Source organism: Hippoglossus hippoglossus, chromosome 19, assembly GCF_009819705.1.
Source record: "Hippoglossus hippoglossus isolate fHipHip1 chromosome 19, fHipHip1.pri, whole genome shotgun sequence".
NCBI classification, from domain to species: Eukaryota; Metazoa; Chordata; class Actinopteri; order Pleuronectiformes; family Pleuronectidae; genus Hippoglossus; species Hippoglossus hippoglossus.
In genome coordinates, this window is record NC_047169.1 from 11,475,863 (window position 1) to 11,501,957 (window position 26,095).

General features: G+C 41.4%; 8 protein-coding genes across 11 annotated transcripts; 3 read left to right on the forward strand and 5 right to left on the reverse strand.

The window, feature by feature from the left end:
• Positions 1-106: 106 nt before the first annotated feature.
• Positions 107-2,801, reverse strand: c19h8orf33 (chromosome 19 C8orf33 homolog). The gene is made up of 5 exons (XM_034571449.1): positions 2,639-2,801; positions 1,746-2,191; positions 1,275-1,365; positions 1,038-1,184; positions 107-736 (listed from the first exon to the last, which is right to left on the reverse strand). The coding sequence occupies exons 1-5, from the start codon at positions 2,664-2,666 to the stop codon at positions 522-524; spliced, it is 927 nt and encodes a 308-aa protein (XP_034427340.1). The 5' UTR covers positions 2,667-2,801; the 3' UTR covers positions 107-521.
• A 964-nt stretch (positions 2,802-3,765) lies between these two features.
• h3f3d (H3 histone, family 3D) lies at positions 3,766-5,623 on the forward strand. The gene is made up of 4 exons (XM_034571455.1): positions 3,766-3,913; positions 4,686-4,820; positions 4,900-5,053; positions 5,161-5,623. The coding sequence occupies exons 2-4, from the start codon at positions 4,693-4,695 to the stop codon at positions 5,287-5,289; spliced, it is 411 nt and encodes a 136-aa protein (XP_034427346.1). The 5' UTR covers positions 3,766-3,913; positions 4,686-4,692; the 3' UTR covers positions 5,290-5,623.
• Positions 5,624-6,125: 502 nt separating this feature from the next.
• On the reverse strand, positions 6,126-7,828 carry c19h16orf91 (chromosome 19 C16orf91 homolog). The gene is made up of 2 exons (XM_034571456.1): positions 7,606-7,828; positions 6,126-6,469 (listed from the first exon to the last, which is right to left on the reverse strand). The coding sequence occupies exons 1-2, from the start codon at positions 7,674-7,676 to the stop codon at positions 6,133-6,135; spliced, it is 408 nt and encodes a 135-aa protein (XP_034427347.1). The 5' UTR covers positions 7,677-7,828; the 3' UTR covers positions 6,126-6,132.
• Positions 7,829-8,488: 660 nt separating this feature from the next.
• Positions 8,489-19,054, forward strand: LOC117753374 (uncharacterized protein C7orf50 homolog). Of its 2 annotated transcripts, none has more exons than XM_034571452.1 (6): positions 8,489-8,590; positions 8,936-9,100; positions 9,187-9,300; positions 16,561-16,772; positions 17,834-17,915; positions 18,241-19,054. In XM_034571452.1, exons 2-6 carry the CDS (start codon positions 8,957-8,959, stop codon positions 18,418-18,420), a joined length of 732 nt encoding a protein of 243 aa, XP_034427343.1. In that variant the 5' UTR covers positions 8,489-8,590; positions 8,936-8,956; the 3' UTR covers positions 18,421-19,054. The 2 variants fall into 2 exon arrangements, with proteins under 2 accessions (XP_034427343.1, XP_034427342.1); XM_034571451.1 differs by having other exon boundaries at positions 8,511-8,590; positions 8,946-9,100; positions 9,187-9,285.
• Positions 9,927-12,261, reverse strand: LOC117753369 (G-protein coupled estrogen receptor 1-like). Its single transcript, XM_034571443.1, has 2 exons — positions 12,196-12,261; positions 9,927-11,446 (listed from the first exon to the last, which is right to left on the reverse strand). Exon 2 carries the CDS (start codon positions 11,212-11,214, stop codon positions 10,039-10,041), a length of 1,176 nt encoding a protein of 391 aa, XP_034427334.1. The 5' UTR covers positions 11,215-11,446; positions 12,196-12,261; the 3' UTR covers positions 9,927-10,038.
• Positions 13,287-15,966, reverse strand: LOC117753370. Of its 2 annotated transcripts, XM_034571445.1 has the most exons (3): positions 15,524-15,966; positions 14,665-14,725; positions 13,287-14,631 (listed from the first exon to the last, which is right to left on the reverse strand). In XM_034571445.1, exons 1-3 carry the CDS (start codon positions 15,524-15,526, stop codon positions 13,670-13,672), a joined length of 1,026 nt encoding a protein of 341 aa, XP_034427336.1. In that variant the 5' UTR covers positions 15,527-15,966; the 3' UTR covers positions 13,287-13,669. The 2 variants fall into 2 exon arrangements, with proteins under 2 accessions (XP_034427336.1, XP_034427335.1); XM_034571444.1 differs by having other exon boundaries at positions 13,287-14,725; positions 15,524-15,965.
• Positions 19,055-19,551: 497 nt separating the features above from the next.
• Positions 19,552-22,361, reverse strand: gnptg (N-acetylglucosamine-1-phosphate transferase subunit gamma). Its single transcript, XM_034571450.1, has 11 exons — positions 22,174-22,361; positions 21,989-22,043; positions 21,844-21,911; positions 21,701-21,755; positions 21,492-21,575; positions 20,989-21,082; positions 20,580-20,694; positions 20,399-20,481; positions 20,042-20,170; positions 19,872-19,953; positions 19,552-19,776 (listed from the first exon to the last, which is right to left on the reverse strand). The coding sequence occupies exons 1-11, from the start codon at positions 22,238-22,240 to the stop codon at positions 19,697-19,699; spliced, it is 912 nt and encodes a 303-aa protein (XP_034427341.1). The 5' UTR covers positions 22,241-22,361; the 3' UTR covers positions 19,552-19,696.
• tsr3 (TSR3 ribosome maturation factor) lies at positions 22,289-26,051 on the forward strand. 2 transcript variants are annotated; one of them, XM_034571448.1, is made up of 7 exons: positions 22,347-22,487; positions 22,609-22,758; positions 23,751-23,961; positions 24,187-24,380; positions 24,485-24,652; positions 25,388-25,442; positions 25,718-26,051. In XM_034571448.1, the coding sequence occupies exons 2-7, from the start codon at positions 22,638-22,640 to the stop codon at positions 25,905-25,907; spliced, it is 939 nt and encodes a 312-aa protein (XP_034427339.1). In that variant the 5' UTR covers positions 22,347-22,487; positions 22,609-22,637; the 3' UTR covers positions 25,908-26,051. The 2 variants fall into 2 exon arrangements, with proteins under 2 accessions (XP_034427338.1, XP_034427339.1); XM_034571447.1 differs by having other exon boundaries at positions 22,289-22,758.
• The last annotated feature ends 44 nt before the right edge of the window (positions 26,052-26,095 follow it).

The following is a 26,095-nucleotide window of genomic DNA, read 5'->3' on the forward strand; positions in this document are numbered from 1 at the left end:
CCAGTGCCTGTAAAAACCCTGCAAATGAAACGATTTAAGAAAAAGAAAAATAACAGTTGGACTTCTCACAACTCCTGTCCACACTAAAACATCCAAGAAATGGTCTCAAGTACACACAACTTTATTTTGAGAGTCACAAACCAAAAGGATGCATAATGGAGCGACACTATTTACATTTGTTTTTGTCACTTTTCTGTCAAGGAAAGCATTGGCTGATATTTGCTTAATAAGGAATCAAGCCTTAGGTTACACTATCATGAACTGTGTCTAACATATAGTTTGTTATAACTTCAAACATTCCTGATAAATAAAAACAATGCAAACAAAAATACAAATTTATTTATTTAGACCAGAGCAGCAATGAGATTTTTTTTAATAACTTTGTGATTGTAATATTTAGTTTTCTGCCAGTATCTCCATATTTTTCTTTCACAAAGAATGTCCAGCTCCGATCAGACTGTTCAGTCACAGTCTGCTCACACGTTGTGAAAAGTTCGTCTTCAGGGTTAAAAAAAAAAAAATCAAAGAAAATCAAAGCGAAACTCTTCCTTTGAGGGAGTGAAGACAAAAGCTGCCGTCTCCTCCTGAGCCTGTGCTGTCCGGTCCGTGCCCTGGGCTTCAGTTGGCTGCGGGCCGTCCTCTGTGGTGGGGGTGTGTGTTTTGTCTTTAGCCCTCTGGCGGAAAACAGACGTCTTCGGTGAATCTGCCACAACTTTGACCTGAGCTGATGCAATTTCTGTTGGGAACAGAGAAACATGGCGTGTTTGAGTGCACAGCAACCAAAATCTTCCACAGTCCCAAAGCCGACCTTTTTACACAAGTAAAATGTTTTACCTCTGCCAGGGAGGTTGTGTTTGAACCCCTTTCCATTTGTTTTTCAGCAAGATTATGTACAAACTACAGAAAGAATATCCATGAAACAGTGGATGGACGGGACATGAAAGAACCCTTTGAATTTTGGCATGAATCTGGACGAAGGCCAGAGGAGCCATTCTCGTTACTGTTCAGATTATTCTACTTCTACAATCCACACTCACCACTCTGAATGAGTTTGAACTGCTTGTTCTTCTCCTCATCCATTTTTTTCCTGTACTCTCCAGTCATGGCTCTCATCACCTGCCTCTTCTTGGCCAGGGGAGCTTTGGAGCTACGCAGAGTCTTCAGGGCATGAGAGGCCTCCTCCTCTACGGAGACGGAACACATTCAGGGTGTCACAACTCAAACACAGCACAAAAAAGCTGTGTTTTAATGTAAAAGTGTAAAATCACACTAACTCTGTTTCGGTGTTCCTTTTGGGGATCTCATTCCCTGCTCCAGCTGCTCGATGCACCAGTCCAGCTGTCTGTTCAGCTGCTCCTCTGCACTCTGTAACACACAGTCACATAAGTTCAGCCGATATTTGGGGGCCGACGGATTCTGGGGGGCTGACGCACCGCAACCAAACACTTCCACAGTACCAAAGCAGACCTTTTTACACAAGCGCAATTTTAAACATCTGCAAATATAGATGTGAAAAAAAGACAGTGATTCCTAAGATGTCGTTATCAAACCCTTATACCAAGTAACCAAGCTTTGATATTTTACAGTTTAACCGTTACATTTATTAAGAGTAACAATAAATTAAAAAACACAAAGAAAAACTTGAATTTCTGCATTGTTTATTCTGTAGTGTTGAAAGCAAAATATGTCTGTGAAAGGGTCATACTGATAAATCAACCAGGCTCTGAAGAAGTATTCACACTGACCAGCTCTGTGTCTTCAGCTCCTTGACTCCCTTCAGCTGGCTTCTGTTGTGCCTCTGTGCTTTCTAAGACTTTTTTCTTTCCAGATTTCTTCTTCTTCTTCTTCTTTGCTTTGGCTTGCAGCTCAGATTGAGAGTTAACCTCCTGCAGCGAGGAAGGCTTTCCCTCCTGGATGCCACCCTGGCTTCCCGCAGAGCCTGCGTCTGGGGTCTCTTCTGTCTCCATGTCTTGTATGGGTGTAACAGCAGGGATTTGGAAGTCAAAGGCAAAAGCAGAGCCCCCTCCGGTGAAGGATACCTGGCTCGGTGCTGGCTCTGCCCTGTCCTGTGAGGCGTTCTCCTGAAGTGCTGGAGCGTTGTCGGGGAGGAAGTTGAACTTGAAGGGATTGTCGCTGCGAGTCCAGAGGGGTCTCTCAGTCGGAGCGGAGCCGCTCGACTTCGGTTCAATATCTGTAGAATGAACACACAGACACAAACAGGGAGATAACTTACTTTGCAAGGTACTGTATTGACTTTGAATTGCAAAAATTACCTAATGTTTTTAATCATAAACCTTTATCTACCTCCAGCTGTTCTAGTTTTAGTTGATATATTTGCTTTAAATTAAATTTTAGGGCCTGCACGGCTTTTACTTTAGCTCTTGCATTTGCTATTTTGCTCATTTTACTGTTTCTTATTTGTGTTTTCTTGGTTTCTTGGAATGTTTTGTGTATTGATTCTTCCTCAATGAATTCCCGAGTTAAAATACATGTTGAATAAATTGTAACAGATACAAACGATGAGTTTATTCAGCTAAATCAGTGTCGCACTTAAACCAAGTAAATCCACATGTCACTGAAAACGGTCTGTAACCGATCTCACACTTGCGAAGGAAAACGTGATGAAATGATGAAGTACCTATAAACAGCAGCCCCTGTTCGGCCATGTTGTTCAACTATTCAACTCGACGTCTCGAGGGATGAAGACATGTTCAGCGGAGAAAGCCCATTTTTAAATACTCATATTTACTCAGTCTTCTTTAATGCTTGGAGCGACTTACCTCCGGTTGCTCTGAAGAAGGGGTCCGTCTGGTAATATTCCTACAACGCCACTAGTTCCGCTTGAAGATCGTTCCCCTGGATGGTAGATTGACACACAGACACCAAACCTCTCCGTTTGAATTAAATAACATTATCATATTAACTTGATAAAATATATTTTCATTTATAGATTTAGAAAAAAACACGTTTAATACCTTGAAACGTGGTATTAAGTAAAAAAGAGCAGGAAAGCAGAATAAATCAATCAAGTGCAACAGGAAGAGGTTGGGGGCTGTTCTCTGCTTCCCGCTCTGCCCTCCTCATTCAACATCAACACAAAGGATGAGATTTTGTTTCCTTGCTCCTTTGTCTAATGGCCGAATAACAGAAAGATCCAGGTTCTGTCTGAGGGAACATGATGTTGGATTTGTTGTGTGTTGATCTTCACACAAACACTTGTGGAAGTCCACAGGTTTAGTTATACAGCCCAGACTGTTTGGTGGTTACCATGGGTTTTAACAAAACAAGACAAACATGGCTTCCTTCCTTTGGTTAAAAAAAACTGTGTTATCTCATCAGATTACATATATTTATAATGTGATTGAGATGTTTCAGTAGAAGTGCACACAAACAGAATACCCCCCCCCCCCCCCCCCCCCCCCCCCGTGTTAACATAAACTATAACTTCTGCTCTGTCCATCATTACCACATGTTTCCTTTTCTTTATGCAATGAAAGAGTGATTTGTCACTTTCTCCCACAGTGTCAACATTCATCCATTTTAAGGAAGTGTCATTTAAAAGATAATATCATAATAATGTAGAACTAAAAGCTGATGATTGTATAGAGAGTAAATGTATTTTATGATTGTTGTTTATGAATAAACAGGATTTTTCTCAGCCCAATGTAAACAAAGTAGCTTTTTTTTTTTGGTTTACTTCAAATGCAGAGGCGCCCAGACCAGTTTTTCCTCTTCCACCAATCGCACCCCGAGAGGGGTTATCGTCTGGACCAATCATGCAGGCTCCGGGGCGGGACTTCAGGCGGCGCTCCTCTCAGACTATAAATAGCAGCCCCTGTCCTCCTCCTCAGGCAACACAGTCGGCTACTACAGGAGAGGATCTGCTTTTCAAACCGGAAAATAAACACAAAAGGTAACATGGCGCCGCTTCTTCCTATTTTGATCACGTTTTTCCGTCTTGGTTGTTGATGATTATCCGTCTCATGACTGATTTAATCTCCGGTTCGTCCTTTTAGGCTAAAACACGGTTTGTCGCTACTCGCCAGTCAATTGACAACAACGGAGCGCGCCATAGCTAGTGAGCTAATGTTAGCCGCACCTGAGCCGCTCTGTGCTAACTTTAAAACACCGAGAAACTCGACTTCACCTCGACTACACGTCACATTACGAGTTACTCCACGTGTGTGGCTGTGTGTTTGTTCTGTTTAGGCGGCGGAGGGATTGTAAAAATTAACGTAACCCTCTGTGGGAGCTAACTGGCGCCATTTTGCAACCGTCGCTGCTATCTTTAAATTTGCTGGCCAGCGACAGAGGAGAAACGTGTGTGTGCCTGGCAGCTTAATGGTGGCGGCTCCTCGGAGCTGGTTTTAATTAAAACCGCACTTTCCCACCGCGCCGCACCGCATCGACCTACAGGGAACCATCACACCGACTAATACCGAGCTGTTGCTGTTAAAGATGCTGGATTTCTCATCATTTGTTGTAATATCTAAGATACACGCCGTGTATTTATATTCTGTGAGGGAGGCGGGGACTCCGGTGTCATCGGTGGAACAGCTTAGTGTTCAGTGTACTTCACCCCCCGAGGCGGGGACTCGAACCAGTCATTAACGGGGTGTGATTCTGAGAGTATTGGGTGAGATCTGTTTGCCAACCTCGTGTTTTGTGTTTTTCCTGATCTGCAGGTGAAGCATGGCTCGTACCAAGCAGACCGCTCGTAAATCCACCGGAGGAAAGGCGCCGAGGAAGCAGCTGGCCACCAAGGCTGCCAGGAAAAGCGCGCCCTCCACCGGCGGAGTGAAGAAGCCCCACAGATACAGGTATGTTTGGTCAGAAGTTTCTCTTGCGCAAGTTCCTGTTGTGGTTCAGTGTTTTTAATGTAGCATTTTGTCTTCATAGGCCCGGCACTGTCGCCCTGCGTGAGATCCGTCGTTACCAGAAGTCGACCGAGCTGCTCATCAGGAAGCTGCCCTTCCAGCGTCTCGTCAGGGAAATCGCTCAGGATTTCAAGACAGATCTGCGTTTCCAGAGTGCAGCCATCGGTGCTCTGCAGGTGGGATATCTCATATTTTTCCTGTGCTGCCTGATTGTGGATGTAAAGCGTAATTCTGTTTAAAGTAGGTGACCGGTTTGTAATTTGCCTCTTTTGTTCTCCTGTAGGAAGCCAGCGAGGCCTACTTGGTGGGACTCTTCGAGGACACTAACCTGTGCGCCATCCACGCGAAGAGGGTCACCATCATGCCCAAGGACATCCAGCTGGCCAGGCGAATTAGAGGGGAGCGTGCATAAATGATGGATTTTATCTTTTTAACATAGGGGGGGTGGGAGGGGCTGTCTGGGGTTTTGTTTTGTAAATCTTGAACTCTTACCAGCATGTGTATCACCTGACTTGTCTGTAGTTTCAGGCATGTTTTTTTTTTTGTACTTCATTTGTCATTTTACTCGACTTCATTCTCACTTGTCCTAATAACTGTAGAATAGAGCTTCATATCTGTAAATTCTGAAACCATATTTCACTGCCTTTCTCAGGTTTGCAAGTCTATTTTAGAATCTGTACCTTTAACCCTGTGTGTGCATGTCATAGGGTTTCTCGTGCTGTAAATAAACTATCCGCTACCTCAAATTATTGGCCAGAGTTTTTATTCTTTTAATATTGTTGGGTGTTAGCTTAAAATCACGCAGGCTGGGCTGTCTGACTCATAACAATAGACATGATGCAGCTTGTTAATGTTGACCGCCTTTAGACAAGTGCAATTTTCCCATGACTTCTCAGACGAGATCTTGGTACTGAGGCTGGCAGATTCATTTTCTCACTTTGCTTGGATTCTGGAGAAACAGCAGGCAGTGTTCAACTTGTATTGTAGTACATCCAATTAAAAGACTTGTAGGAGTGCAGAAAGTCAGACCAAACTTAATCAAATCATACTTTTAATCCACACTGATCACTCAAAGAAAGTTGACAAAGCAATATATGGTCAAATCCACAATTCATTTTCACTGGCGCACTGGACGGCTTCATGACTGCACCTCAGGCATGGTCGGAACACTGATTTGGTGCCGCCGCCACCTTTACAGAACCACATTTCTCATTAAATAAGACCAAAAATATATACATCTTAAGTTCCACATTTGTTAACTTGATTTATCCTCTTCCTCCTCCTCCTCATCTGAAAGCAAACCAGGTAGGTGCTCATACAGCTGCTTCTCCAGCTGTACATCAATGTCCGTCTCCTCCCTCAGAACACACCACATGAGGAAGCCGGTTAAAACCAGGCTGATGGGAAGGACTTTCCACCAGGGCCGCTCATACTGACTGCCCAGGGAGCGATCGACCTTCCAGGTCCTGTGACTGGCTTTACTGGTAGAGAACTTGATGGGCTCATTTTTCACCTCCTCGTCTTCATCTGTGGGCGTCTTGGATTTGGCTGGCCTCTGGGAGCTCAGAGCTATTGACCGCACACTGTTCACTCTGTCAAAGAAAAATAAAATGGCATCAGTTAAGTATTTATTTACTCATAAAATAAATTTAAAAAACTGACTGGCAAAGAGAAAATGGCATTAAGGAGAAACAAAATCTTTCAAGGTGAACTGAAGTGGAGCCAGATTCTACTCTTAATATGGAGGAGCAGCTCGGTTAATCTGAGGTTTTTCACACTGACACTAAAGTAGTGACTCTGCACTGCTTTAGAATTAGACCAATCAGAATGTGTGTAAATGTGGAACAACCAGTGACACTGAATCCCCAAAGAGCGCGTCAGAGAGGAGACTGGGGTTCTGCAGACCCTGTAGTGTACTCTTATTGTACTTTTATTAAAATAAGAGAGTTTAAATAAAACCATCACTATTGCTATACAATAATGGCAGATATTACACTTGATGCTACGTATACATCAGTCAATAAGAAATTGCAGCACTGAAACAGGCAAAGATGTGTTACATTCGGAAACAGTGTCTCATCTTTAGAAATATATAATGTCCCACACCAACATTTTATTTATAATCAAATCTTATTTGAAAAAATCCACTGAAATCACATTTAAATTGAACAATTTTCTAACTCTCAAATGTTTATATAGGCACCAAAAAAGTACTGACGAGGGCTCTGATGGCTATTATCTCTTAACAACTATCTACCACTATTCTACTACAGTATTGATTCGTCTCCTCCTGTAGTTGGCCAGGAAGTAGACAGAACCATTCACTAATATATAAAAAGGACAGGGCACAGTGATCATCTATAGACAAATCCTACACAAGTAAAAAAAATTAAAAAATAAACACACACACACATTTTATATTAACATAGTGATAATTCCATCAAACAACAGTTTCAGGGATACAGGTCTCTATGGTTAGTTGGTGTTGCGTTCAGTGACCAGATCAGCTGGACAAGAGGAAGTGAGTTAGAGGTTAAATCAGGTCCTGGTGCAGAAAGCAGCTTCTCTTCAAGCCGTACCAGGCTGTTAACTAGTTCATAAATCAACACATTAAATCTGAGTCCAGCCCCAGTTTACACGCTGTTGCCTGTGAGATTTTAAACAGTGTCATTGAGCCCCAGAGTCAACACGCTGTCTTTCTCTCCATCCTCCACACACCGACACTCACCTCACACCGGAACTGTGGCTGAAAAACACGCGTGTCACACCGGAGAGAACTCGTCCTGCTGCTGTAGACATCTCGAGCGAATGACCATCTTACAGCACACGATCGTCAGGTCAGTGAATCTGGAAGTTTCATTACCAAACACTCTTTGGTTAGGTCATGTAACACGGCGGTGTGCAACCTTCATTTCACTCCGGCGCAGCCGCGGAACGCTGGTGGGGAACGTTCCGCTAAAACGTTTGAGGACGAGGGACCCGACGTCACGTACAGATTTGGATGTTTTACTCTCACATGTTAATATCATCATTATTTTATACTATTATTTTAATAATATGCAGACAAACAAAACAAACAAACAATAAGACGTCTTTCGACACAACATTTTTACCTCTCAACCTATTTAGGTACCTCGAAAATAATGAGCACATTAATATATCATGTAAAATATTAATTATTTACATCCCTAGTTGCTACTTTTTAGTTTTCATTGTACCACACAATATTTATAAACAGAAGGAGCTTGTTATGGAAATGTAGATTTTAATACTTTTTCTCAGAGTTAGTAAATGCACTATTGCTGTCATTGAATAGATTTGAACCCTTAAAATATATAATGCTTTTTCTTCTAGTAGATAATCACCTTGTTTTACTAACATAGTTTTACTTTGTATAATAACAATGTAGGATCCTACATTACATTTATTTTTTGCGATATAGCTGAAATCTCATGATTCCAAATCCCTATAACTTAAATAATTTAATAGAAATAAATGAATGATCATAATGTTGGAAATTACACACAGTTTGAGATCTGAAAGGCTTCATATCTCCCAGGGTCCGTGAATCCCTCACCGCCATCGACCAATCAAACAGCACGGACAGATATCCGTCCAATCACGCGTCACCTTGGCGACTTCACTTCCCGTTTGAGTTCCCATGCTTGTTTTGGGGTTCTTCGGGAGGCCAACACGTCCCTGTCGCATTTCAAGTAAGTTTTTACAGATGTGTATTTAATCAAAGAACAATGTGATACAATTATTTTCGGGTCTAAAAGCTTTTAACAAGTTTTACCATAAGAAATTAAGCGTGTGTCTTTATCTGGTCTTAATCAGTTGCACAGGTCGTCAGGATAAACGCAGCCCAGTTAGACATTCTTCCACAGTTCTACTTGAGTGTGTTCATCTATTTCTCAGTGTTAGTGTCATGTAATGTTTACTACAAACAGGTGTCGGTCTCTAAGGCTCATGATCTATTTATTTATAACTTCATACAGTATGACTGTTTATCTGTATGACTGTGTTCCTGTTCTTTCTAACATGCAAAGGGTTTTTAGTTTGTTGCAGTAAATCGGATCATGGCCAAAGATAAATCTCTGAAATCAGCATCAAATCTTCCTGAGAAGAAGAAGAAGAAGCTGGGTTCAAATGACGTCAATGTAAATATAGAAGACACAATGGAGGCTGAGGTAAAGGGGAAAAGAAGAAAGAAGGAGGTAGAGGTGAGTGGCACAGTCTCTTGTACTGTGTGTGAGATGACACAACCCGAAAGGACTCACAAAATACTGAACGTGTTTATTTCACCCAGGAGGCTCCGGTAGAGATTCCGCAGGAAACCAGCACAGATGAGAAAAAACAGAAGAAGGAGAAGAAACGCAAAAAGAAACGAGCGGCCGAGGAAACACAGGCCAATACAACTGAGGTAAGAAGGTTTACTGCTGAAGATGTGTCCTGTAGATGTGTCTGTGAGGGGTCAGCTGAACTGGGACAGCTGATTTTTTTTGCTGATAACTGAATATTTATCATAAAAGTTTGTAATCATTTCAAACAAGGAGCCAAGATTTTTGGAAAACATAATTTAGAGCAGTTGTTCAGTGCATAGAGCTTTTTATTTTCATTCTAATGACAAAAGAGATCAATGTTAAAATCGGTGATCTAAGTTTTCATTTGACAAGACACCATGTAAAAATAACTGATACCAGATTTCCAAGCGTCATTATGTGGTTCTGCGTTGGGATTTTCCAAGTAACGGCCTGAATTGAAAAAAATTCCAGACGATTACTTTCTAACAGTTCCAAGTCACGTCACTGTCACTTTTTATAACTTCTTTTTATAACCTTACCGCCCCCGACTGCAGAAGAAACAGAATTTTTATGTGAAACTGATTTATTCATTGTTTTTACTGGTTTTAATTCTCTGGTCGGTTTGTTGTGGAGAGGAGGAAACCTCTGTGGACAATCATCTCCTGGTAAAAATGTCTTGAAGGATGAAATCTGAAGGAAACTTATAAATACGATTTTTAAAAAAAAAAAAAAAAAAAAAAAAAAAGCTGCATTGAAGAAAACAACTCAAGTGAATTTTTATAATGAAATGAAAAGTTATATTTTATGCATTATAGTTGAACACCCCGGTCCTCGTTTTCTTCTTTGTACAATGTCCATCAATGAATGTCTTTGAACGCAGCACAAATGTCTGTGAAGCTACCATGTGCAGCTGGTTTTGATTTGAAGGGACAGTTTATAACAGTTTGTGAGAAGATGTCAGAGCTAGTTGACCGGCGTGGTCTGTCACACGCTGCATGGCCGCAGTCGTTTGCAGCGGGAACATAGATGGACCTTTCTGTGGGTGACCTTTTCAGCTGGACCCATTTGCTCTTCTGCTGGAGGAAAACTCTCATTTTATCCTGGAATGTCTCCCCAAGGAAGCTGTAGATGAGCGGGTTCAGGCAGCTGTTAGAGAAGGCTGCCAGCCTGACAGTGTGACCCGTCAGCGGGTAGTCCTGCCAGAGAGTGTCCCCGCTTGTGTCCCCTCTCAGCAGGTGGACGCATATGAAGGCGTTCTCTGGGAGCCAGCAGAGGAAGAAGACTAACACCGCCGCCGAGATCATCCGCAGGGCTTTCTGCCTGCGAGGCCTCCGCTGTCGGCCCCTTTGGTCTTTCTGGCTGCTCCGGAGAACCTTTGCTATTCTCCAGTAGCACAGGCCCAGGGTGCAGAAAGGCAGAAGGAAACCCAGCATCACCTCCAGCCACTGGATCTGGGTCACATTAGCGAAACAGAAAGTGAGTTCGCCGGCGTGCTGAGCTTGAGCGATGACGAAAGGCAGCAGGGTGAGCATGGAGGAGGACACCCAGACGAAGCAGCAGCTGAGGCGCGCGTGCGTCATGCTGCGACCCACGCTGCTGGTCAGTGCCATGAACCGATCGAAGCTCATCCACGTCAAGAAGAAGACACTGCTGTACATGTTAACCTGCTGAAACAGGTTCATGAAGGTGCAGAGGCCGGCCTTGTCATAGTAGCCCTTCTTCAGGTTGAACACCTCGATCAGAGAGTCGGCCACGAGGAAGAGGTCGGCCACGGCCAGGTTCACAAAGTAGAGGTCCGGGGCTGTCAAGCGGCCCCTGTGTTCCAGGTTGATGACTAAGATGAGGATGTTCCCGATGAAGCCGACGGGGAAGAGGAAAATGGTGTAAAGGCAGGAGAGGACGAGGCTGATGATGTAACGCCGGTTATTCTCTGGGGCCGTCTGCAGAAAATCCGAGACGACTGCCCGTGTGTCATTTACAGTGATGTTATACTCGGGGATGAAGCTGAAGCCCATGTACATTGTCATGTCCATATTACACTTCTGTTTTGAGCCGCTGGTGGTGTTGGTGGTTGTTAACCATTATTTTTTCATAGTCCTTTGTTGTCCGAGGTTGTTTGGCCCATGTGGAGTCTGTGGTGCCATCTGCTTCTTCTCTCTGGTCTACTTGGCCGTGTAGTGGAGTTGGTGCCTAATCTGGTCTTTAAAGAGAGAAGAGAACGGCTTGAGTTCAGCATTTCAATTTCTAGATTTAATGTTTAAATTTCTGTACAGGGAAGAATAATAAAAAACAACAATACATTTGACAACGCTGAAAATGCATCAATTGATCGTCAGTTTGGAAGTAACCTCAGAAATTAGCTTTTGTAAATTTTTTGCTGCTGTTTTGAAAATTAGTTCAGTTAAAGATCAAGATTGAATGTGAAATGAAAGTGAAGAGACTTTATGACTTTAGTAGCATTGTTCAATGTGAGGAAATAATAATAATAATAATGTACTGAAAAGAATCTAAATAAATAAAATAGAACCTTATTAAAGCAAACAAAATAAAATAAACTAGGGGTTACAAGAATGCCATTATATAAAATGGTATAGCAATGTAAGGTGAATAAAAAAAAAAAAGAAGATCCCAAGCCCAGTAAAAGCACATTTATAAAATAAAGTCTTTAAGAGTCTTTTAGAGGATAAGGAGTCAGTCAGTCTAATCTCTACAGGGTGTTTGTTGCATCTCGCCGGCGCCCTAACAGAAACGGATACAGATATACAATTGTAATGCTGGAATTCCTCCTGGGATGTCTCTGGTGTCAACTTAATGTTGTCTATGAACTGCTTGAAATTTGCTGTTTTAGTACAGTGTTTAAGTTCTAGTATATCTGATATTTTTCATGCTTCTTCTGTCACTCAAATTAATGGTAAGTTTGACAGAAATAATGGCTTTATTCGAAAAACTAAAAGACAATGCAAGTCTGTCCTAAACTGAATTGTAATAACTAATGTAAAATGGCTCAAACTTACCGTCAGTTTCTTTTCACTGCACGTAGTCTGTCAAATCGTCTCTGTCCTTCGGTTGCGACTATGAAAGCAGATGTCAAAGTAAATCTGGCGAAGTGTGGCGGTGGCTCGCACAACAACTTTAACGGCATATTTACACAAAACAAGACAAAGGACAGACGGGGATAGTCTCACATCTTTGTTTTTACACCTCTGCCCTTTTGTTTGAGTTTACAACCACGACTTTCTGACTTTCTCTTAAAGAGTGAAAATGCATTTTAGATTTACTTTACGTGTTGTTACTGTGATTTTTACCTCAGTGTAGCTCAGGTCTGACATTTCACATGACGCCGACTTATGCAACACAGCTCCTGTATTCGTTTTACTGCTGGTGCCTGGTTTTGGTGCCACTCTGTGTTGGCACTGACACAATGCAGGTCAGTTATTCGTAGAACTGGTGTCAGGTTCATTGGAAAGAGGTGGAAAGGTACTGGTCTGTGTCCTTTGTACTTTAACAGATTTATACATAAAAAAAAAACTTGCAGAATATTAGCAATGAATTTTGCATCTGACTTGTATTTTCCAAGACTTAATAATTCCTCTGTGGGAGGAGGTTTTTCCAGAGAGCTTGTCTAAATGGGCCTCTGTGCAAATCATGTGTATGTGAGCAGAGGCTGTTTTCAAGAGGGTAGATTGTCTCATTCAGGGTTGTTGATTTAGAAAAACTATATAAACACAAAAACCTACTGGGTTGAAGTGCATCCTGGACTCAAATTGAGTTTTCTTTTCAGTTGCTCTTTGGATCCGACTCATGAAAACATATAAACTGAAGAATACTGCAAGGAATTTTCTTTAAAAAGAAAAGTTAAATGCCTTTATTGTGCCTTTATTACCCTGGCATGGTTGTGTGTAATCTGAAAACAAACTCATCAGGCTTGGTGGCGAGACTCGTTGAAGTTTGTTATTAGGTCAAACACGAGCACGCATTGGATGGCATTTTAATTTCTTTTTTTCCTTTTTTTTTTTTTTTTTTTAAAAGAGTAAACTGTATAAAATGCAAATATGTTTCATAGTTCTAAGGATGTATAGCAAAACATTTATTTTTTTGTAAAATACAAATGTACAAAAAATAGCTTTGTAAACACATGCATGTACATAGTCGCACAATTACAATGCCAAACTACAATGGCCCTCAGTAGAGTGCATACGTCTGCCAAGGCCCAACAGTCCCCTCAAATCAAGCTGAACAAATTTATACACACTCATAGCTATCAGTTCCCTGAATATACCTGATGATGAAAATGTCCCAAAAAAAGCACTTAAAAGTTAATTTGTTACTCCCTGATCCATAACACATTCTTCCACCAAGTTTCATGGAAATGTCTTCCAACAAACGGACAGGGTTAGAAACCTCCCTGGTGGAAGTAAAGAAAGAAAATGTCTAATACATCATATCAGAGGTCATTCGTTTGATGCAGAAGAGAAGACTTCTTGTCGTCTATGACTCAATGTCCTGCAGGGTGTCTGTGATCTCTATGTGTGGCGCAATGATGTTTCTGTTGGGCTGCGTGCGCCCTGGGTTTCGACAGCAGTCCTTGAGCTGCCTCAACACCCCGTGGAGACTCTCCCGACAGGGCCGGTGCATGAAGAGCACGAGCAGCAGGCTGGCACTGCTCCCTGAGAACAGCACAAACTCAGCCACGTTCAGAAACGCCTGCTCATGGTAGCTTATCTCCACCTCACTCTGCAGCCGTGCTCCCCTGACTAGCACCACACTGTGGAACAGCAGGCAGAGAAACATGACCACAGTGACAGCCAAGAACACGGGACCCTCCTCAGAGCCGGAGAGGAAGCGACCTTTAGATTTCCACTGCCGGACACAGCCGCATATCAGAAGTCCTAACTGGAGGATGTAGGGAATCAGAAAAGCCAGACACACCTTAGAGGCTGCATACGAAACACCATCTTGGACTGGATCCATAAAACACTTTGTTGTTTCCTGCAGGCCCTCGCTGGGCCCTCGAATCGCAGCCAGCATCAGGGAGATGAGGACAGAAGTCAGGATCACCAGAGCCGCACAGACCCCAGGCTTCCGCAGCAGGGCGTGGGATGGCGGATCGAGGGTTAGCACATAGGCCATGAGCACTAACACAAACAGGCCGCACAGAGAGACCGTGTTGATGACGAAGGAGAGAGCAGCGCAGCCCAGAGCCGTGGTCCTCAGGGAGTGGGGTCTGTAGGCCACAGCATGGAGAGAGAGGAGCAGGAGCAGCAGCTGGAAGCCACAAAAGGCCCAGAGCAGCCAGTCGAGCCAGGCCAGCCGCCTCTGCGCCCTGTACGTCTGGACCAAGCTGTAGAGCAGAAAGCAGCCGGCCACAAATCCCAGACTTGCAAAGAAACTGTAGACATAGTTCGCTCTGGATGTTATGTCGCTGGCTGCGATTTCTTCCAGCAGAGAGGAAGGGTCCACGGTGGTGAAGCTGTCCATTGGGATGGCAGAGCTGTTGGAAAATGGCGATGAGGTGCTTTCCTCAGTGGAGGCTGTACTTTTAGACTGGAAAAGAAAAGAGAAAACACCCACTGATGAATTGTTGTCCTCTTGAGCATCACTCTCTGCTGTTAGTCAAGAGTTTCCTCACATCAGAGGATAAAGAGGAACTGCGTAAACTATCAGCAAAGGTTAGATCAGTTGATGTTTAAAATGTTCATGTTTAAAAGCAAGTAGAGAAACACTGTTCACAGCTGCCTTGCTTTGGTAATTATCAGTAGGGCTGATCAAACAATAATAATTATCACAGTATGAATTCATTAATAGCAATACATCAAAAATTCCATGTATATCGATATATTGCCTATGCATTGTGCAGACGTACTTGATCCACCTCAGAATTACAAAATGTTTTTTCTGTTTACCAATTATTTCCATGATCAGTCTTTAAACTTGAAAGAAATGATGAAATCATAAAAATGTACCGTGGTCATTATCTAATGGCTCATATGAAACTTTTTCATCCGTATTATTTTTGTCTGTATTGCCCAGCCCCTTACTGTTGCTCAGCCGACGCATTATTAAATGGGTTTTCCGCAGGAACAAACTGTGACAGCACACACTGCACTTCCTTCCTAAAGTAACTCAGAAGTTGAACTGAAGTCTCAACTTATCTGTAGGACTCTTGAAATATGTATGAAGAGAGAGCGAGAGGGAGCACGAAGCACTAACGGTTATGTTTGTGTTTCTAAGTATTTGCCTGAACTGCATGTCCCTGTTATTCCCTCTTTGTTTGCTTCAATTTGAAAAAAAACCCGCCTGCTCAGTAAAAAAAAAAACTCACACACACACATCTCCACGTACCATTTCTGCTGTCGTCACCCGCTCGCCTCCTGTTTCGAATCCACCGGCCAGATGTTGCAGATTGACTCCAAGCTCTGAAAACGATGCTCGCTGCGTGGACACGGCCGCTCACTGTGAAGGGCTTTCACATTTCTGTGGGCAGTACCCCCACCAGCATACTTTCAGAATGACTGCGTGGCCATGTGACCAAAATCTTTTCCTCCCCTCCCTCTTTTTTTTTTTTTCTTCATCACTGTGCTGACTGGCACCGTTAAATCAGAGAACATACTGTGTCCCTTGTTTAACTTCCCCCAAGAGTTAAGTGCAGCACTGAGGCGGTGCTGTGGCTCCTGGAATGAAAAGGCTTCTATAATGACTTTAAATTCTAAGTTTTGGTTAAAGGTACTATTTATTCTGCAGACAAATGTGGAGGTAGATACTTCATTACCTCCATCATGGAGGTCCTGTCCGTTTGTTGTGTGTTTGTAAGCAAGATGACACAAAAACTACACAACACATTACCTCGAAACTTAGTGGATGGATGTGGAATGGGTTTGGGAGGAACCCATAAAATTTTGTTTTTCGATTCTAAAGTCACTCATGTCACTTGTTTTTTTTCTAACTCCTGACAGGAAACTAAATGAATAGGTGGTTATTTTGAAAACATGCAAGCATGTTCTGTAGACAGAGCGTGCACCTCGAACACAGCCCTGTAAGGATGCAGCACAACAGGAAGTGATACAACCACAAAATGCATGTAGCTTTCCTTTGTCTTGTAGCAAAACAAAATGTTACGTTTATTTTACACTGTAAAATTCAAACTGGGGCAACGATAACAGAAACAGAAAATTGTATAAATAGAAAAGTGGCAGGAAACGGCAGTTAACATAACAAAAAGTGAAATCATTGTTTCAACTTCTCTTAACATTCAGTCTTGGCTATTTATGGATGATTGAGAATCGTTTTATATAAACACCGACTATAATAAGGGTCTAAAAAGGAAGCTCTGCTAATGTAGATAACTCCCATGATCCTTTGTTTTTGCTCTGGTATGACAGATTTCAGATCCACCCAGTCTCCCCGAGCCGACACTTGAGCTGGAGGGTGAGGAGGACCTGAGCCCCGAAGAGAAGCGGGTGATGGAGAGGAAGATGAAGAAGATCCTGAAAAAGGAGGAGAAGAAGAAGCTGAAAGCTGAGGGAGAGACCGAGAAGAGAAGTGAAGAATCTGGACCCACGGCTCCTCAGCAAGCTTTAGTTTACCTCACCTGGTAAGAGCCACTCTCATTTGGTACCGGACAGATGAATCCACATGCATCAGAGATTCTAAGTCCAAACCATCCCCATATCTCTGTCCTCATAACAAGGAAGCGAGGAGTAAATGGCTGAAAACAATACACACAGGCAGTTTTTACATTTTCTCTTCAGGCATTTCACCCATTGTTTGTATCCAAAGGATCAAAAACAAAGATCCATTATTCTTTCCTGCGAATTTGGCTGAAAACCAAATCCTAGATCTGAAATTAAATTAAAGGTGCGCTTTCTTGGCCCATGTTCCTTTCTTCAACCAAGTTTCGTGAAAGTCTGTTGCGTAGTTTTTGCATAATCAAATAAACAATTGGACAAACGGGTGAAAACATAACCTCCTTGGTGGAGCTAATAAATCATACCTTGGTGTTAGTTGTGAGGCTGGAACTCTTTGCTCGTTGATGAGGCTGCAGTTTTTCTTGATGGGTGGTGAGTTGAATTCTATCTTAGAGGAAAACCACAGATTTCCCACATCATGCTGAGTCCACTTGTCATAAGGAGCACGACTTAACTCTGTGAAAACAGTTATATAGTTTCCCCTCTGGACTTTTCTCTGTGTGAGAAAAATAACCCTGGTGTGGTCATCGGGCTCATCTCAGCTTGAGACAAAAAATTTAGAACAAAGAGTTTGTGTTTCATCAGGTGGGCAGGGTCAAATACAAGGCCTAGGTTGCATCATGGGAAGTGTTGTGTGTAGTGTTTCTGAGATATTCCTATATAAGGGATCTTCTTGATTTCTATAAGTAGAAATCAAAATAAATAGTAACACATTTTTATGGTTGTACTATATACTAGAGTACATATCAATGGTGTTTCAATTCGTTTGTTGCTTTGTGTATAGAAGGACAACATACAGCAATCATTAGGAAACAAATACCCCCTTTTGAGCATTACAAGATTTTTTTAATTATTTTTTTATTTATTATTTTCCACCCCCGTACACACAATGTCGGCTTTTTGCAGTCGTTCACTGCGGTCATGCTGCAGCCCACACCTACGGCACACTCTGTCTTTGTATTCGCAGCTGGGCTGAGAGGCGAGCAGAGTGGAAGTTCCAGAAGACCAGGCAGACGTGGCTGCTGCAGCACATGTTCGACTCCGACAAGGTAAAATTAAGCGGTGTTGATTGTTTCATGAGGTTTCAGAGTGAAGGAAGTGTTGAGCTCTTTACTTTAACTCAGTTTGTGAGTTACATCAACTCTTTAATCTCCGTTTTAAAAGTTTTACAGCACGGTTTGAAACCCTTTCTTTTTTTTTTTGTATTTTGTGAAATACATTGTGAAAAGGTACAGAGAGATACCCGCTCTAAGGGCTCTTTTAAAATTACTTGATCATAGAATTACAAAATACATTACTACTACTCTCAGATATGTACATTACTGGACAGAAAAGAGAAAAATGACACATTCCCTTGTAAACACTCGTCCTCAGATTCCAGATGAGAATTTCTCCGTGCTGCTTCAGTACCTGGAGGGGCTTCGTGGAGGATCGAAGGACATGACCGTGAAGAAGGCCTTAGCCCTGGTCGAGGAGTCGGGACAAGCACCAGAGGACGAGGCTGTCCAGCAGAGGGCGCACAGAGCCAGAGAAGCTATCCAGCTACTCACCTGACCCGGGACTACTCACATTAAACAGAGATAAGACTCAAGTCTGTTGATCTGTGGACTGATGATTGCCTTGGACTGTTGCTTTACATGTATAAATTTGTAATTGTCCTTAAGGGGAAAGTTTTGATTTAAGCACATCAATCGTTTGTATTTGGAAATAAGAAATCCCATAAGTTCAAGTTAAGTACTTAAAGTACAATTATACCCTGGGGGGGCCAAAGTTTATTGTTTTTCAGTTTCACGAGTGCGTACAGGTGTAAACCACAGAGGATGAAACAAAAAGCTGAGAAACCTCAGGAGTTATTGTCTCAGGAATGTTGGTAGTCAAGACATGTTTTTGCATGCTGAGACTCCCACTGATGAGAGTAACTTCTTACACACACTTGGTATAAACATAATGAGCATGTTATGTTTTTACAAATCTCCTGTAACTATAAATCTGTGCCTGTAGTTCCTGTTCAAAGTTTGTGCATTTGAGGTTTGTTATTTTTTTTCCAATGATGTAAAACCTTTTCTAAATGTATAACATTACACCCAAATACAGTACGATTGACATTGAAATGCTTTTCTCCCACTTTATCCAGCCACATATATAAACTAGACTGGCACTCAGTGCAGCGCTTATCGCTTCCAAAGACCAACAGTCCACTCAAACTCAATCAAGCTTCACCAAATTACACACAAACTCAGAGATCAGCTCCCTAAAGATCCTTGCATTATTCCCTGGGAAAATAGTGGGAATGTTATAAAACCTCCTGTCTTACAATGTTCAAGAAAGTTGGGGGGAAATCCTAGATCTGACCCTAATCCAGATCCATCCTAAAATTGAATGGCTTCTTCCCTGACCCATATCACACTTTTCCACCAAGTTTGTGAAAATCTATTTACTTGTTTTTGTGTTATCATGCTTACAAACCAACAATGGAGTGGGGTGAGAAGACTTACTCATTCACTATAATCTGAATATATGTTTTCACCTGTAATAGTTTTTAAGGGACTCACTCTTCCCTTGTTAAATTTGCAATGTTGCTAAAGTGTTTAGCCTTAAATATATATTTTTAAAAAACACATTTATTTACAGAATTTGAGTTTTGCAAGAGTGTAAAAAATGACAAGTTTGTGGTCCATATGAGTTTGTTTCTTTTCATAGTCACTTATTTAAATAAACCTTTAGTGCCGTCACCGGTGACAGCAATAGTCATAGTGTCTCTGCCGCTCAATAAAATCCAGCCGGGTGCTTGTAAATGCCACGAAGCCACAACTTGCTCCAGGTGATGATTTTACTGCAGATCGATGGGGCCGTGGTCTCCTCTTAGTTGTTGATCCTTAACTGTCACACTCACTGTGGCTTTTGCTTCATCTGTAATAGATGTAGACAGCAAATATTACACACAGGACTGTGTAACTATAGGGTGTTTAAAATGTAAACGAGTGAAGTTCGTGGGGTCAACTTACTTGACTCAGAATCAAAGGGAATGTTGTGTAGAGTGAGGAGAGCACGCAGTCGCTCCATCTCTTCTCTCTGTTTTTCAAAGTCCTGATGTATACAAAGTAGTTTTTTAATATTACTTTTCTGTAAGCTATCATTTAGAAGAGTGTGTAAATCTCTGTATAAATGCACATACCTCAGTGCATTTCTGTAAGGAGTTGTGTGTGTCTGAATTGGCTGCAGCCTCTGGCAGCTTGACCTTCACTTTGTGGCTTTTCAGGAGACCAGCATTTTCAAAAATGTCCCTCAAAAGATTGTTATAACCCTGCAGCAAACATACACATTGCATTTATGTTCTCGACTTTTAGATAAATTACTCAAACTGGAATAGAAAGGTAAACAAGTACATTTCAAATAAGCAGATATTTCAGAAAGAAACTCTGGGGTTTTTGGAATATGCATCTATATCATCATCTTTCACGTGACCTAAACTGTCAGTGACAAGGATCAAACCAATCATGTTGTGTCCCCTCTCCGCCAAACTGCTCCTTACCTGCTCAGTAATGAGACCTTCGTACCGAGCCTGCTCAGTTTCATCCCACTCCCGCTGCAGTTTCTCAGTCAGTGTTGGATACACTTTAAAAAAAAGCAGTCAGAATGATGAAAAAAAAAAATCACTATTATCACTGATTTACTCCAATGATTTCTGCTGTAGGATTGTTCTAGAGTCTTACCTAAAAGAGAATGTGGATGGCAAACAAGCGGTGTCTCAAAGGTCAGCAGGTAAACACAAGTACTCGGCTCTGAGACTTGAGCAAGCTTGCTACTTGCACTGCAGACGAAAACCACCTACAAAACAATGTCGAAGACGTAGTTAAACAAATCATGCTGTTGATTTAATCATGACTTTGAGTTGATGTGTTGTTAGTCATATGTCCCAGGGGGGACTGTTTAGTAGTGGGAAATTAAACCTGTAGAATTGTAGGTTAATATTAAATAATTTCAGTCATTATCTCCACAACTGTTACTTTATTAGTCTTGTATTCGAGGAGAAACACAGACACTGAAAGAGGCCAACAGGAGCTCCTACATCCTGCTACATGATGACCAGAATATGCTTAAATTTCTTTTAACCACACTTACCTGTGTTTCTCTGTTTCTGGTTCCACAAGTGTCCCCGTTTCTCATCCACATTCCTGTAAAAGTGTTGTTTGCCATTTCCCACTCATGCCAGATCCTGTGAGGATAACAACATATGATGCTCTCACAACAAACCCACTGCACACTGCCAATTATTCACATCATGATATCTGCAATAAAAGGTACCTCTGGGTAAGGGCAAGGTAACTAAAGATGCTCTGATAAATCGATGAGCACTGAAATCTACGTACCGATCTGATACCACGTCTTAAAAGTATTTTAGTTTCACTCAGATAAAACTGCAATTTTCGAAACAGCAGTTCTCTGTATTTATTTGTATTTCAAAGTGTTTAGCCCAAGCCAGGCCATACAGCAATGATAGCAATGATCCCTTTCATATAGGGTTAGTAGCATACAGCTATTAAAATATATCATATATAATTATATATATTATATTTTTAAATTAACTCAAAGTCCAGGTATCGAAGGGAAAAATGGTCTCTTACCCCAGTATTCCACTGTAGGCATTCCACCTGAAGGTCTGCTCGTGCTGGGTGACGTTGTGAAATGGACAGAATTCATATTTATACCTGTAAAGTGAGCCAGACAGTCCAGTTTATTGCAACAGTCCAGCAATCAGTGTCCTGAATAGTTAGTAGGAGAAAGCCTGAGGAAAACACAAATGCCAACCTCAGATGATTTGTAACATACTCACGTCGACTCTGTGAGACTGAAGCACTTTCCAGCGAGCCCATGAAAATGCAGTGGGCCTAGAGGATAAAACATTAATGTTGACATGATGAGAGAAGTCAGTGATTACATTAAATGCAGGGTTTGAGCTGAGTCACACTGAATTACCAGCCACTGGAGAAGGGGTCACTTTGGGTTGAAGTCTGCTTCCTTGGGCCAGAAAATGATTGTTCAAGCTGCACACAGAAGAAGCTCAGTCACACAGGAGCTGATGTCAACAACACAATATAAAAGTATATTCTGCTTAACGAACCCAAATGTGTTTGGCTCCTCGACTATCTTCATTTTACCGGCGGACACATGGTTAACTGTGTGAAAACAGACTCAGTTTAATAAACACACAGCAGCACGGCAGCGGCGTCTGGCACATCTGGCTCGGTTTTACTCCTATAAAACGAAATATATTCAGTAATATAATAAATATATCCAGGTACTTACTGAAGAGAGACACCCAGATTGTCCACAGCTTTATTAAACGGTATGTTCCGTTACACAAACCGCGCATAGTTAGTTTCTGAACGTTTAAAATCTCACATCGGTTCGTTTTCTCGCTGCACTTCCTCCTTTGCTGGTCGCTCGTCACGTGGCGCGTCACATGGGAGATCTGAGCATGCGCAGGTAGCTCGTTGGGCTACGGCGTGTTCTCCACGATACGAGCATAACAAACTAACCCGGATTTAAAACGTTATTAAATGTAGCTCAGGCTCATTGAAGACGAAGGCTACTTGTGTGGTGACATCGCCTGTGAGCTAGTAAAGGATATACAGACGGATTCAATACGAAACATTAGTTTTATTGTCAGATATGTTGGTGGTGTGGTTAGCTAGCTAACGTGAAAGCAGGTAAACAAGCAGCTGGGTCGTTTTAACACAGGCTGTAATCTGACTGTAATCTGGGGCAACATGGGGAGGAAGAAACAGGGCAAGTTTGTGAATCCTGACAACAAGGGCAAAGACAAACGACACAAAATGAAGGGGAAGACCTTGGAGGCCTTCACAGAAGAGATGCACACAGCTTTTGAAGGTAGCTATTTATAAATCAAATTCACGTCTCAGCTGATTTGTGCTCGTCTTCTGTTTTTATATGTTGGCAAGTGCAATATGTCCAAAATGCTTGATGAAATACTGAAGGATACATACTTGTAAAAAAAAAAAAACTGCCTAAGTTTCTACTATGGAGCATTTACATGGCATTCATGTGTTTTAATGTGGAGACACACGATCTTAATCTATTCAATTTCTAAGGTTATGTTTAAATGATTTTGGGTATGTAGATGTAGGAGTTTGAGTATATATATGTACAAATATATAAAGCCTTATTTTTATTACATTATATACAATATAGAGCACAGGCGAACAACATATTTATAGAAGTATAAGCTAATTATTAATTAATGACTTATGCAAACTTCTCACTCCTTTTCGAATATGTAGATTAAGTCGTTAAGTGTTTGATTTTTCCCCCCCCTCATCACTGTCTGTAAATAATACTTTTTCTGTTTATGTTTTTGTTTCACTTGTTTGTATAATTACACTTTTTTTATTTACATGTTTGAAATAATAAAAATGAAAAAAGGAACTGTTTAAAATAATAATTGCCATTCATGATTTTTTTTTTTTTTTGCCGATGTGAAAGAGGATCACACTCAACTCTGTTACCTGCAATTAGTGTTTTTTATTTGATAACTGATCATTAGAGGGTGTGTCGTCAATGTGTCTACTTTATGTATTAATAACAATTGGTCCATGACAAATGTATTTAATTGGAATTTTTTTAATGATCTATATTTGGAATAATACTCGCCTTTCATGCTCTTTTCAATGTCAAATCATCGCACACCAATGTTGTCAACCTCTGCTATGGTGATATACAATAAATAATGGTAATTGTATAGTTGAAGATCGGTGTGGTTGAAGGAGAGCTGCTCGTATAGACACCTTGAACCTGAGTGAGTTTGTTGACATTCACATCATAATGTGCCCTGTGTCCTCTGTCCCTCTCGTTTTTTTTTCCAGCGAGTCTTCACGTAGAGGAAGGAGCGGAGGCCCCTCAGGTGAAACTGCCATGTCCACTCGCCATGTGGGAGTTGGGTCACTGTGATCCTAAACGTTGCACTGGCAGAAAGTTGGTACGCAAAGGGTTTGTACGCAACCTGCGCCTCAACCAGAGGTTTAATGGACTCGTACTTAGTCCGATGGGCACAAAGTATGTTACGCCGGCAGACAGGTGTGTTGAGTCTTCTACTGCATCAACTACACTGATCAAAATAAATGCAGGCCTGCAAATGATCTGTATGGTTTATTATAGTAATAACACATGAGTATGATATATAAGGTCAACAGTCAAGCCAGAAAATAGATAATTGATCCCAAAAACAATTCTGTATACTTGTGATAATATGAATGTAATTGTCCGTGATTTAAAAGAAACCATGTTGCCCTTTATGCGCAGAGCGATTGTGGCTCAAAATGGTTTAGCGGTGATTGACTGCTCCTGGGCCAAACTGGATGAGACGCCCTTCAGCAAGATGGTCGGAACTCATCCCAGGTTACTGCCGTTTCTCGTAGCTGCAAACCCCGTCAACTACGGCAAGCCTTGCAAGTTATCTTGTGTTGAGGCTTTTGCTGCAACATTCTGCATTGTAGGTGAGTGTGTGGCTTCACTTAACTGGGATTTCTGTTCTGCATTGACAGCTTTCTGTATTCAGTTTTGACGGTGAAACTCAGCCTAACTGTTTTTGATTTTGCAGGTTTTGAAGAACTTGCAGTGCTCTTATTGCAGAAATTCAAGTGGGGGAGAGGGTTCCTGGAGCTGAATAAAGTTCTGCTGGAGCGCTATGCTGCTTGCCAGTCAGAGGAAGAGCTGCTCTCTGTGGAGAAGGATTATCTCACATCCAAACCAGAGGAGGAGGACTTTGGTAAAATCAGGAATAAATATATTGATTTCCATATTTATGTTGCAGTGGCAGCTGTATTTCTTTTTTTCTTTTTTTTTACCCAATATCTGCTGTGTTTTTGTGTTGTTTTTTCTTCATGTAAAATCCGTAGCCCTTTTTCAAAACATTATAATAATGAAAGCTGTCTCTCAGGACAATTACAGCTGAACCATGAGTAATTGCATTTTACGGAAACTGAGCGTACTAACTCAGTCTATTTATTTTGAAGGTTCTCCAACATTGGTTGTAGTTTTTTTTTTTTTTTACTGTAGTGACTCACCACTGTAAAATTATTTTTGGGAAAAACCCTGGTTTCATTCCTTTTAGGGATGTACAATCCTAAAACACAATTTCAGTTAATTTCAATTATCTGTGAGTAAAATAATTAATTAAAAACTAAAGGTCATTGTTAGTTGCAGCATCTGACTCATGATTTTATCAACACTAATGTGATCCTTGCATTGTTTCCTCTACCGATGATCAATAATCAGATGTAATTAACTTTTATGCTGTACTTCTTTCATTTGTTTTTGATTAACGTGATTCTATTTGAATTGCTGAACAAAGCAGAGACGTGGGCAGTGATTCAGGAGTCTGGGACAAGGGTGACTGTTTCCTTCATGTCTGGAGAATTGCCCCATACGGAGAAAGCTGCATGCTATTGCTTAATGTTGACACAATTTTCTTCTTGAATGAAATCATCTCTCTTGTCCACAGATCCTTTCGATGTTGATTCAGGAGTAGAGTGTAGGAATCTCAACAGACACCAGTGGTAAGTGCTGAGTATTTCTCATGAAGGCATTAAATGTATAACATCTATCAGAAAGAGGCAATCCCTCATACTTACTGCAAAATCTTGTCGTAATGTACATGCTTTTAAATTATCATTGTCATTTTAAAGCTGTCAAACAGTTTTTTCTTACGTGACACAACTTCTAATTTACAACAGAAAGTGACGAAAAATAAAAAATCTATAAACTATAAGATATTGCTGGTTTCCCATGAGTATGTTTACTTAGCTCATTGACCTGTCATGTCTGTTTTCAGTGAACCTGAAGATGATGATTCTGATGAGGACACGGACGCCTCTGAGGAAGATGAAGATGAAGCTGAAGATGAGGCTAAAGATGAGGCGGAAGATGAGGTGGAAGATGAGAAAAAGGAAAGCAACGACGAGTCAGGAGCCTCCTCGCATCATAAAGAAGTGGAGAAGAGAGAATCAGGCTCATCACAATAAAGCATCTTTGAACCATGGGGGATTCTTTCTAACACAAGAACTGGCAAAACTTGTTTTACTCCTAAATGAATTGATTGCAATTTTGTGTCAGTTTTGTATAAAAACATGAAAATAATCTAAATAAATGTTTTTCTTGGAATCAAATGAGTGCCTGCAGTCTTCATTCAATTTAAGGTGCATGGATTCTT